Source organism: Epinephelus lanceolatus, chromosome 22, assembly GCF_041903045.1.
Source record: "Epinephelus lanceolatus isolate andai-2023 chromosome 22, ASM4190304v1, whole genome shotgun sequence".
NCBI classification, from domain to species: Eukaryota; Metazoa; Chordata; class Actinopteri; order Perciformes; family Serranidae; genus Epinephelus; species Epinephelus lanceolatus.
Window position 1 is genome coordinate 5,656,350 of NC_135755.1, and position 13,133 is coordinate 5,669,482.

General features: G+C 41.4%; 1 protein-coding gene across 1 annotated transcript in view; it reads left to right on the plus strand.

Moving 5' to 3' along the window:
* The window catches only part of LOC117246328 (uncharacterized), a 35,427-nt gene extending 22,743 nt beyond the window's left edge, over positions 1-12,684 (plus strand). Inside the window, 1 exon segment of the mRNA XM_078164747.1 lies at positions 8,777-12,684. Within this exon segment, the coding sequence (XP_078020873.1) occupies positions 8,777-11,053 (2,277 nt within the window). The 3' untranslated portion in view covers positions 11,054-12,684.
* The last annotated feature ends 449 nt before the right edge of the window (positions 12,685-13,133 follow it).

Genomic DNA, 13,133 nt, shown 5'->3' on the forward strand with positions numbered 1-13,133 from the left:
CTACTGGACGCTGTTTTCAACCCTCAGCTTCGGTTACACAGAGCAGGTTTGTTCATTAAACATTACAAGTTCATTATTAATAATATAACTGCAGCTTTGTTCAATAAATGTTCAGTCTGTCGACGATTAAAGCCACGTTAGCTCCTCTGGTGTCGTTAGTGTTGTTTATTAAATAGCGATGATGTGAAGGTGAAGAAGGAGACCATCTTGCTTGTATATAGAAAGGTTTATTACAAGAAGTACAGCATCAAATCAAGCTCCTAGGGTTGCCTGAGAGAGGGTTCGAAGACAACATGAACTGCTCTGAATAACAGCTGCACCTGCCCTGTCTATATATAGATATATAGATGGTTGTTTTTATGAACTTTGAGACAGAATGTGACAGGTGACAGAGAGACAGTCTAGATGGAATCCAACCTTTCAGCCTAGCTTATCAATCCTTGACCTGGGCCATAATAAAGTCTTGACCTGGGCCCCTAACTGATCATAAAAGACCCGGTCAGCACATAACATGGCACGTCAGATACTACGTTTGCTCCTCCGGTGTCGTTAGCTTCTCTGGTGTCGTTAGCTTCTCTGCCCGTGTGAATTATGGCCTCAGTTTCCTGTTGTTAGCTGACAGCTGAGGTGTCATGACTCATGAGTAGAAGTATGAAGTGTCAGGAAATAGAAATACTCCCAAAGTCAAAGTGATCTGATAGGATTATCCTGGCCGGATTGGATTAAATCCTGATCTGATCTGAAAACTAGGTATTTCAACACAGAGCAAGAGGATCCTGATCCTGAGCATCAGTATTCAGATCTGGTAAATTAATCCAATCCTCCCTTTAATCCAGATAAAGGCTGCATTTGGGTATTTCAAAAGTGAAGGCAGAGATCTGGATCAATTTAAAACCAGATTTCAGGATTATTTGGATCCCACCTCAGAGGTGGATTTGACAAAGCCTCAGCTCCACTTCTCCTAGATATTGATACTCAAGATGTTCATTACACTTCATCTAAATTAGTGTTTTAGTTGTAAGTAATTTCAAGCATAGAAAAATATTGTTTGGCCATACTTCCTGAAACTGCTGTAAATAAGAGTAACAAATACAGACCTATTTCTCAACGTCTAGTTTCACCTAACATTATAACCTGTTTGTACCAAAACATCCAACATATGTTTGTGGTCAGACAAAGGCAAGGAAATGCAGTGCAAAGCAAATTTATTTGTACAGCACATTCTTTTCTTTACATAGAGTGCAAGAAACATCACAGGGATTAACATAATAAGCACATGGACAGCAACTCGGTGCGGTGCGGTGCAGCTCAGCCGGAAGACATCTCGGTGCACTGCTGTGATTAATATCTCCTTGTCCATGGTATTAACGGGGTGAAATGACGTCTGAAAACCTCTGACCTGTTGACTTCAGGCCTGCCTCTGCCCATTATGTTGTTTTCAAGGTGTAGTGCAGGGAAATATGATCCGCGTGAACACTGTGTATTTTGTTTTGAAAATTAACTGGATGTTTTATCGTGTTTCTGTGCACGACTTCCTGCCCCGCACGATCTGCTCTGTGCCGAATTGCTGCATTGTGCTCCGGCGTCCGGTAAAAATAGAAGTCCTGCGTATCTGTTGCGGAGGGCTCCGGAGTGCCGGAGCTGTGACGGAGCCGGAACGCAGCACAGCCGCAGCCGGTGGAAACACACACATTGACTAGAATTGAATCCTATTGGCTCCGCTGCTGTGCTGGAGCGGAGACGCAACCAACATGCATCTGGTGCAAACAGGCCGTAAGTCAGCCTAACTAGGGGCTGGTACAGGGCAAGTCTGAGCCAGCCCTAACTATAAACTTTATCAAAGAGGAAAGTCTTAAAGGGAAATTTCGGTTTATTTTAACCTGTCTCCTATCGTCCTAAATTTGTTTCAAGTAACTAGTGACATAAAAATAATAGTTAGCATATTAGCCATTAGCCTAGATACAGCCGGGGCGCATAGTAGCATCAGACCTGTTAAAACGTAAGTGAAAGGGCAACCTTCAAGTGCAAAGTTAGTCCACTAAACAAGCTTTTTTTCCACAAAGACCGCCTCATACCGTTAGGATAAATGTCAGAGAACATATAGAAAACGACATGTAAATGTGTGGTGCCATGTTTGTTTCACATTTAGCTCTGCTTTCCAAAGTGCGGCCAAAATATCGCGAGAACAAGCAGCAATCTCATACTGTGCCTGAAAGACTTGGTACACTCTGGAAGTGAAATTATACATTTGTTTCCCTTTTTCCCTTTTTGTTTTCTTTTCCATATCCTAAACGTGTACATGTGCATAACCCATTTTTGTTATCTGAATGGTATTTAATTTTAATCCTGTTAAACAAAAGATTAATGAGTTGCAAATTTAGTTTTGTTTAATCCTTCATTTAACATGGAGCCATACTGCCATCTTGTGGCAGAGTGAAGAAGAGTTCCCGTAAGGAATTCCATATTATATTTAGAATTAAGATATAGTTTAGGGTTTATTAATCAACTTGTTGTCATGAATATGTGCTTCTTCATTTTGTTCCTTTTTTCATCATATGTTGCAACTATAGGTTCATCTAGAGTGTGTGTGTATTTGAAGCAGTTTATATGTGTACTCTGCTTATACACGCGGTATAATAATTGTATTAATGTTAATTGGATGTTAAGAACCAATTTTGACCATAATGAGAAGAGCGTTTGCCATGGCGCGTAACATATCAAAGTATACAATCTCGTATGATAAAACATTAAGTTTCCTCCAAAATAAAATAATAAGCCTATTTACGACTAAAGAGGCCGCCTTATCAAACCTGCCCACTTTGGCCAGATAAAAACAAGTGAGCTCGGCACAGCTCTCTCTCTTGCTCTCTTGGCTTCCCTTCTTTTCTGTATCTTAGCCTCTCTTGCTTTTATGTTTTTAGTACACTTTTGTTTTTTTATTTTGTCGACTTGCTTTTGCAGTATCTTACATTTTAATCAGTTAGGCTCTTATACTCAGTTCCTGCGTAACTCTTTCATGCTCGTAATCAAAGTTATTTTTTTTTATCTCCAGTGTCTTCAACATTTTTATATGCGTTAATAATAACTTTGATAACAATATCGAATGGCCAACGATATTGTTTTCACCATTATTATAAGCGACTATTACTTTGAGTGAGCCAGTATGAAGCTTTAATCACAGGTATACAGACGGGATACATTTGGGGCGCTAGGATAAAGGTTTTACTGTCAAACATAATGAGGTAAATCTTGAAATACATTTTCAAATGCAAAATTCAACCAAAGCAGAATTTTAAGTCAGTATTTTATTTTTAACACCACTTAAAAGTTTCTTCAAAATCATGTGTACATTTTTCCAACATAAAGAAAAGGAGAATCTGACTGCAGTATTGAGCTTTAGGCTCAGTTTTATTGCATTTTTGATCAAGCATAAACTTCTTGACTCCTTTCTTTTCATCTTTTTATATTCATCTGTTCTCTTCCCTTCCAACAGCTCCATTCTTCAAGTGTGTTTCTGGTCTTCCCTATTAGCAGGCCTTTCATCTCATCCAGCCTAAAAAGACAAGAGAATAAGAATAAGAATCACTTTTTTGATCCCCAAAGGGAGAACATTATTAACATTAGAATGACAAAGGGAAAAACACAATTTTACCCAGTCTCCTCTAATGTCACCTGAATAATTAACATCGCAGATGATGGGGTTTTATCAAACCAGGAAGCAAACATAACTAACATTACATACAGTAGCACACAGTAGCACAGGAGTACCACTGTGTGCTACTATATGCTACTGTGACGTTAGCTTACTGGCTATGATTTAAAAACACACACACACACACCTGCGATATCTGTCGTTCAGGCAATGTTAGAGGACTAATGTAATGTTACCAATTTAGTGGTAGTAAGTTAACTTAGCGTTCATAGGGGTAACATGAACAGTAGTTAAAACTAGTTTACATGATAGCAGCCGACGAAAAGCGTTATTGATGTTAACGTCAACTCAAACTCAACAGTTCCCGCCAATTTTATAGTGACTGAAGAGTTAAAACACTTACTTGCAGAGCCACTTGAAGTCCGCCATCGGCCCTCCCTTCTTTCCCAAGGTGTGAACGGTCCTGAACATGGTCATCATTTTTCTTTTCGTTGGGTTGGGTCACCGTCACTGACTTTACCAGAGGGGTTGAGTTCATAGGTTGAGAGGCTTTCAGGCAATCACTGTGGCATCTAGACCTCTCGTGGTCTTTAATACTTTATAATTTGTAGGGCTGTAGTCAACCAAAGAAAATCTTGGTCGACTAAAGTAGACCAATCTTCAACTAATCAATTAGTTGTGAGGGAAAAAATCTGCATGTTATTTTTTACATCTGCAGTAGTGTGTCTGTGTCACTCTGCAGTTACACCTCCAAAACGCTAGTCGGCAGTGGAGGACTGTGTTAAGTGCTGTAAAGTTTAGTTGATTCAAAACACATTAAATATGGCTTAATAGAGACAATTTCTAACACAAGTATATAAATCGGCTTCACTATAAATCACAGAATTGACAAACACTTGTCTTTATCTGGACACATTTCCCCCACCAATACAGCATGCTAACGTTAGTAGCACAAGTCTATGGCATTTTACATTGTATTAATTAGCCAAGCGTCTAGCGATCTTTCCCTTGTCTCATATAAAGCCAGGGACAACAGCAACATGTAACAAAGGTAACGGCACATGATTTGACTCCATTACAACTCACAACATTCACAGACAAAACAACTGTCTTATACTAAACACGCCTTCTAAACAAATACAACATGCTAACGTTATTAGCGCCAGCCTATGGCATTTTACACTGTATAAATTAGCCTAGCGACCTGGCACCTCTCCAGCCACCAGTCCACGCTCCATATTTGGTTCAGACGGGGACTCGAACAGGAGACCCTCCGGTTCCCAACCCAAGTCCCTATGGACTGAGCCACTGCCATGGAGAATGACTGTTCATGGGATGCCAGAGTTTGCTGTGAGTCAAGTTTGACAGCTTGCCCATTGAGATCTGTTTCCTCTAACACTGTCCTGGCCCAAACAGCAAACAAAGCATGCATTAGCAGGTAGCTACCCCCCCAGGTGCTGTGCTCAAACCACTGAAGTACTGCAGAAGGTGTTAAGGCGGAATTAATACTTCTGTGTTGAACCACTGTCCATGTTTGTGAGCTGAAACCATTTCCCTCAGTGGAAACAAAGCTTTAATTTACTTTAATTTCACAGATAAGAAACAAACTGTGAAGAAGAGGAAATCTCTGCTATTTGCTAGGCTAATTTATACAATGTAAAACGCCATAGGCTTGTGCTAAAAACATTAGCATATTGTATTTGTGGGGACAATGTGTCCAGATAAAGACAAGTACTTTGTGAGCTACAGTGAAGCTGAGCTGTGTAATTGTGTTTGAAATTGTTCCTACTAAGCCATGTTTAATGTGTGTTTTAGGTGTTTTGAATCAACTAAACTTTATAGCATCTCACAGAGCCCCAACGGAAAATAGCTAACAACATAGGAGAAGCTAATGGATCCGGAGAAGCTAACGGCACCAGAGAAGCTAACGACACCAGAGAAGTAGGGATGTCCCGATCCGATCCTTGGATTGATATCGGCGCCGATCACGTTATTTTTACAAAATTGGTAATAAAAGATCAGAGATATCAAAACAACAATAGCCAGGTTTTTCATCTATGTTGTTCATTGTTGCCTCCGCTTTCCAATGTATAAAGTGTGGCGATCCTGTATTTTTTTAAAAATATTTTTTTTATAAGACAGTCAGCTGATGGCTTGTTACCGCCGGTGCCGATGGAAAATTTTGAATTGCAAGTGGGTTTTTTTGTGTTTTTTATGTGTGCTAACTTCTGAGCAAGATGTGGCGACACATTCCTGGCATGAAGCCACCGTCAGAAAAAAGGAAAAACTAAGATGAACATGTTGGACTTGTACAAGAAGAACAGACAGTTAAACGGAGTACAAATATCGCACGGCATTTCACTGAAGAATGGAAACTAGATGAGGCTGGCCAGCCGCGGTCGTGGCTGACCTCCGACCCCCACACCAACACGATGAGCTGCAGCCTTTGTCGCAAGCACCCCAAAGAAACACAGAGGCCAAATCCCTTTGTTTGAGGGACACGGAACATGAAATTATTAGGGCTGCAGTCTCCTGGTTGACTAGTTGATTATTTTGTCACTGTGCTCTCGTCCGACCAAATTTTCATTAGTCGAATAATCGCCGTGTTACTTTGATGAGGAGAAAAGTGCTCCATCAATAGTTTTCCAGGATTAATCCATTATTTCCTGCAGCAGGGGGGGAGACAACAGGCTAAGTTACCTGTGAAAATGGGGGTCTTTTCAAAATTTATTGTGAAGTCACAATAAATTGTGACTTCACAAATAAAATAAATTTTGAAAACACCCCCATTTTCACAGGTAACTTAGCCTCTCCCCCCGCTGCAGGAAATAATGGATTAATCCTGAAAAGCTACTGATAGAGCACTTTTCTCCTCATGAAAGTAACATAGTTATTGTTCGACTAATGAAAATTTGGTCGGACGAGAGCATAGCGACAAAATAATCAACTAGTTAACCAGGAGACTGCAGCCTTAATAATTTCATGTTCCATGTCCCTCAAACAAAGGGATTTGGCCTCTGTGTTTCTTTGGGGTGCTTGCGGTAAAGGCTGCAGCTCATCGTGTTGGTGTGGGGTCGGAGGTCAGCCACGACCGCGGCTAGGCAGCCTCATCTAGTTTCCATTTTTCAATAAAACGCTGTGCGATATTTGTACTCCGTTTAACTGTCTGTTCCTCTTGTACAAGTTCAACATGTTCATCTTCGTTTTTCCTTTTTTCTGGCAGTGGTTTCACGCCACACATCTTGCTCAGAAGTCACCATAGAATGCCAGAAGTTCTGGTAGCTGATGTCATGGGTTCCCGGCACACATACAATAAGCCGCAAGGGTCAAAATAGTCTGACACAGCTGGGAGAAATGGTCGAAGCACATAAAAAACCCACTTGCAATTCAAAATTTTCCATCGGCCACCGGCGGGTATTTGTTTTTGTTTTACACGCGTATCTCATTTTTTACCCGCCATTGGCACTAGGCGGTTCTTAATTTTACGCCCTGTGTCAGTAGCTTCTCTGGTGTCATTAACTTCTTTGGTGCCGCTAGTTTCTCTGATGCCAGTGGCTTCTCTGGTTCTGTTGGCTTCTTCGATGTCGTTAGCTTCTCCGGTGCTATTAGCTTCTCTGGTGTTAGCTATTTTCTGTTGGGGTTCTGTGAAGTTCTATAAAGTTTAGTTGATTCAAAACAACTAAAACACACATTGAACATGGCTTTGTAGGAACAATTTCAAACACAAGTACACAAATCAGCTTCACTATAACTCGCAGCATTCACAGACAAACACTTGTCTTTATCTGGACACATTTTCTCCACAAATTTTAAATTTAAATTAGCATAGTGGTTAGCAGAGATTTCCTCTGCTCATATGAAACCAGGAGCAACAGCAACATTTAACAAAGGTAACGTTACAAAAATTTGTCTCCATTACAGCTCACAGGGTTCATCGACAAAACAACTGTCTCATGGTGCGTTCCAGGCAGGCTTTTGAACTCGTAAGTCACGACTTCAAGTCAGGAGTTACGACTTTGTAGCGTTCCAGGAAAGTTACGCCAGTTACTTCCTGTTTAACGTTGAACATGGCGAACCGTTTGTTTGTGCTTCCCCATTATTTCTATCGCCAAAGGTGCCTGCTCCTTGCTCATTTGAATGAAACGGAGAAGGAGAAACGGCGCATAAGGTCACAGATGCTATTATACTTTTTATTTTACATTATCTGTGTGTTTGGAAACGTATTTTGTATTGATTATTCTTGCACTGGAAACCAGCTGTTAGAGCGTCTGCCAATAATGCGTTAACATTAGGGTTATTTTATGTCTATTTCTCATCATGTATCACCTGCATCAACACCGCATCCATAGGGCTGCCATTGTTGTTTAGAGGAGTAAGGTAATTGGTTTAGAGGGCTGTGTGACGTCAGAAAGCGTAACTGGGAGTACATCGATCTTGTACGAGTTCATGGGTGGGAAGTTACTGGTTTAACTGCCGTTCCAGTGCACTTTCACGGGTTACAGGTTGTGAAAACATGAGTTACGGGTTGCCTGGAACGCACCATTATACTAAACACGTTTTCCAAACAACTACAACATGCTAATGTTTTTAGCACAAGTCTATGGCACTTTACATTGTATAAATTAGCCTAGCGAATAGCAGAGATTTCCTCTTCTTCACAGTTTGTTTCTTATCTGTGAAATTAAAGTAAATTAAAGCTTTGTTTCCACTGAGGGAAATGGTTTCAGCTCACAAACATGGACAGTGGTTCAACGCAGAAGTATTAATTCCGCCTTAACACTTTCTGCAGTACTTCAGTGGTTTGAGCACAGTACCTGGGGGGGTAGCTTCCTGTGAATGCATGCTTTGTTTGCTGTTTGGACCAGGACAGTGTTAGAGGAAACAGATCTCAATGGGCAAGCTGTCAAACTTGACTCACTGCAAACTCTGGCATCCCATGAACAGTCATTCTCACATAATTCACATAAGCCTGAACAAATGAAGAGCTGCACTGGGGCCTCCAAACATGACAAGTCTGAATGGATGTTAATGATTGCTGCGAAAATGAAAGCTTAGCTCAGCCTCACTCACTCTGACACAGCTGAGTGAACACTGTGAAGCTGTTTGATGCTCAGAGATCTGTAGAAGTTCAGTAAGGAGTTTTTGAGCTGTGATGTGAATGAACGACAACATTTCTCTGTAACATCTGTGTGTTTCCTGTTTCCTGCAGACGTCCAGCAGCTGTTGGTGGTTAAAGAAGAGGTTCCCCCTGAGCAGCAGGAGTGGAGCTCCAGTGTGGACCAGGAGGACCCAGAGCCTCCACACATGAAAGAGGACCAGGAGGACCCAGAGCCTCCACACATTAAAGAGGACCAGGAGGACCCAGAGCCTCCACACATTAAAGAGGACCAGGAGGACACAGAGCCTCCACACATTAAAGAGGAACAGGAGTTCACATTCACTCCTGTCCCTGTGAAAAGTGAAGATGATGAAGAGAAACCTCAGTCCTCACAGCTTCATCAAAGACACACTGAACAGATGGAAACTGGAGCTGATGGAGAGGACTGTGGAGGACCAGAACCAGCCAGGAACTCAGATCCAGATACAAATTTACAGCCTGAGACTGATGACAAGACTGGAGAGTCTTCTGAACCTGAAACTGATGACAGTGACGATGATGATGATTGGACAGAGACCAGAGAACCTCAGTCAAGTTTAAACTCTCTTAGAAATGATGAAGACCCTGTGAGTGACTTGGAATATAGTGCTGATGAGAAACCATTTAGCTGCTCTGTGTGTGGGAAAAGATTTTGTAGAAGTGGAGATGTGAGGACACACATGAGATTTCATACAGGAGAAAGACCATTTACCTGCTCTGAGTGCGGGAAAGGATTTTTTAAGTCAGATGCTCTGAAGGGACACATGAGAACTCATACAGGAGAAAGACCATTTAGTTGCTCTGAGTGTGGGAAAGGATTTTCTCTGGCACGTGCTCTGAAGACACACATGAGAACTCATACAGGAGAAAAACCATTTGGCTGCTCTGAGTGTGGGAAAAGATTTCCTCGAAATGGAGATGTGAGGAGACACATGAGAACTCATACAGGAGAAAAGCCATTTAGTTGCTCTGATTGCGGGAAAGGATTTTCTGTGATAGGTGGTCTGAAGACACACATGAGAACTCATACAGGAGAAAGACCATTTAGTTGCTCTGAGTGTGGGAAAACATTTTCTCAGTCATGTGTTCTGAAGGCACACATGAGAACTCATTCAGGAGAAAGACCATTTAGCTGCTCTGAGTGTGGGAAAAGATTTTCTCAGTCAGGTGGTCTGAAGTCACACATGAGATCTCATACTGGAGAAAGACCATTTAGCTGCTCTGAGTGTGGGAAAAGATTTTTTCAGTCACGTGTTCTGAAGGCACACATGAGAACTCATTCAGGAGAAAGACCATTTAGCTGCTCTGAATGTGGGAAAAGATTTTCTCATTCAGGTGGTCTGAAGTCACACATGAGAACTCATTCAGGAGAAAGACTATTTATCTGCTCTGAGTGTGGAAAAAGATTTTCTCAGTCAGGTGATCTGAAGACACACATGAGAACTCATTCAGGAGAAAGACCATTTAGCTGCTCTGAGTGTGGGAAAGCATTTTCTCGAACAGGTCATCTGAAGTCACACATGAGAACTCATTCAGGAGAAAGACCATTTAGCTGCTCTGTGTGCGGGAAAGCATTTCCTCTAACAGGTGATCTGAAGTCACACATGAGAACTCATTCAGGAGAAAGACCATTTAGCTGCTCTGAGTGTGGGAAAAGATTTTCTCAGTCAGGTGATCTGAAGACACACATGAGATCTCATACTGGAGAAAGACCATTTAGCTGGTCTGAGTGTGGGAAAAGATTTTCTCAGTCATGTGTTCTGAATGCACACATGAGAACTCATTCAGGAGAAAGACCATTTAGTTGCTCTGTGTGTGGGAAAAGATTTTCCCAGTCAGGTGATCTGAAGACACACATGAGAACTCATTCAGGAGAAAGACCATTTAGCTGCTCTGAGTGCAGGAAAGCATTTTCTCGAACAGGTCATCTGAAGACACACATGAGAACTCATACTGGAGAAAGACCTTTTAGCTGCTCTGAGTGTGGGAAAAGATTTCCTCGAAGTGGAGATGTGAGGAGACACATGAGAACTCATACAGGAGAAAGACCATTTAGTTGCCCTGAGTGTGGGAAAGAATTTTCTCAAACAGGTTATCTGAAAAGACACATGACAACTCATACAGGAGAAAAATCACATAGCTGATCTGAGTGAGAGTAAAGATTTCCTCAAAAAATTCATCTGAAGACACACATGAGCATTCACACAGGAGAAAAACCATTTACCTGCTCTGTGTGTGGGAAAAGAGATGGAAACAGAGGCTGAAGGAGAGGACTGTGGAGGACCAGAACCAGCCAGGAACTCAGATCCAGACACACATTTACAACCTGAGACTGATGACAAGACTGGAGAGTCTTCTGAACCTGAGACTGATGATAGTGATGATGATTAGAAAGAGACCAGATAATCTCAGTCATGTTTTTGCTGTGAACTTGTAGCTTCCTGTCAGATGTTAGCAGTTAGCAGAAGGTTAAACTGCAGCGCCTTTTAAATGTCAGGATTTATTCACTGTAAGCTGATAACAAACTTACGCCTCTCCAGTTCATGTATTTATAGTATTTGCCAGTTGCATTGGAACTCCATGGTCACAAAATGCGACTGCGAGTCACAGTTTGGATCTCTCCTGGTCACACTGTTGTTTAAATTATTAAGTTAAACTCTTACAGTTACGCTGCTAAACATGGATGATTTATTCATAACGATAGCAGAGTAAGAGGAGGAACTTTGTCGATGAAAAGAGGAGAACAAGTGTCAACGGAAACTACTGGATGTTGTTTTCAACCCTCAGCTTCGGTTACACAGAGCAGGTTTGTTCATTAAACATTACAAGTTCATTATTAATGATATAACTGCAGCTTTGTTCAATAAATATTCAGTCTGTCGACGATTAGAAGCCACGTTAGCTTCTCTGGTGCCGTTAGCTTCTCTGGTGTCGTTAATTATTTCTACTTCTGGCCATCATGTTTTTTTCTTTAGATATGTAGTAGGATAAACGTGCTCTTTAACAATTTAGTGGGATTTCTTAACTCATAAGGGATACAGGTAACGTGTTTACTTCCTGTAAATAGAGCAGTAAATCTGATGTCCATATATGTATTTTGTATTTACCTGTTTTAACACCTTATTTTGACACAAAGACGCAGTCATATCTGTAGCATGTTTTATTGCATCATAATACAGTACATGTCTCAGGATTACACTCACCAGCCACTTTATTAGGTACACCATGCTAGTACCGGGTTGGACCCCCTTTTTAATTCTTGGTGTCACAGATTAAAAAGGTATTAGAAAGATAGAAAGGTGCTCTGTTGGACTGAGATCTGGTGACTGTGGAGGCCATTGGAGTACAGTGAACTCATTGTCATGTTTGAGATGATGTGAGCTTTGTGACATGGTGTGTTATCCTGCTGGAAGTAGCCATCAGAAGATGTACACATTGTAATCAGTGCTTATTTGACTTCCTGTTGCCTTTCTATCATCTTGAACCAGTCTGGCCATTCTTCTCTGACCTCTGGCATCAACAAGGCATTTTGGCTCACTGGATATTTTCTCTTTTTGGAACCATCCTCTGTAAACCCTAGAGATGGTTGTGCTGAAAATCCCAGTTAATCTCATCGCTCCGGAGGCTGTATTCTTCACTGTGGCTGACTGTGGGTGTTTCTCAAAATCAGGGAGTCTTCCCTGGTTGGATGAGTCCCTCCAGGGAAAGATTCTCCAGAGGCAAGGCAAGAGTCCTTCCTAACATTTGGTGAACACACATTAGAACACGCGAACAAGTGTCCCCAGGTGCGCATCGTTAACCCTCAGCAGACTGAGGGGGATTCAGTTACTGTTTTCATTTTGGTACTTTCTAATGTTGAGAATTTTGAACAAATAAAAGCACTATTTTCAAAGTCGTTACTTTTAAGGAGAATAATTTTCTGGATTATACTTAAAAAACAAACAGGTACGCTCAATGAAACTTTTATTTTCTCCTGTGCTTAAAGGGATAGTGCACCCGAAAATGAAAATTCAGCCATTATCTACTCACCCATATGCCGAGGGAGGCTCTGGTGAAGTTTTAGAGTCCTCACATCCCTTGTGAGAGCTACAGGCTACAATGACACTAAAAACAGAGTTTAAAAGACGTTTTTCCAAACAACTTTTTATGTCGGGGCTTCAGGACACTTGGATCACTACGGACAAGCAGTATGGAGATATTTTGTGGTTTCAATTATGTGTTTTTGGACGTTTTAATCTGGGGCGCCGTCAGCCTCCATTAGGTGGAGTTGTGCTGCTACCTCCTCTCACCTGGGATCTCCACAAGGGATGTGAGGACTCTAAAACTTCACCTGAGCCTCCCTCG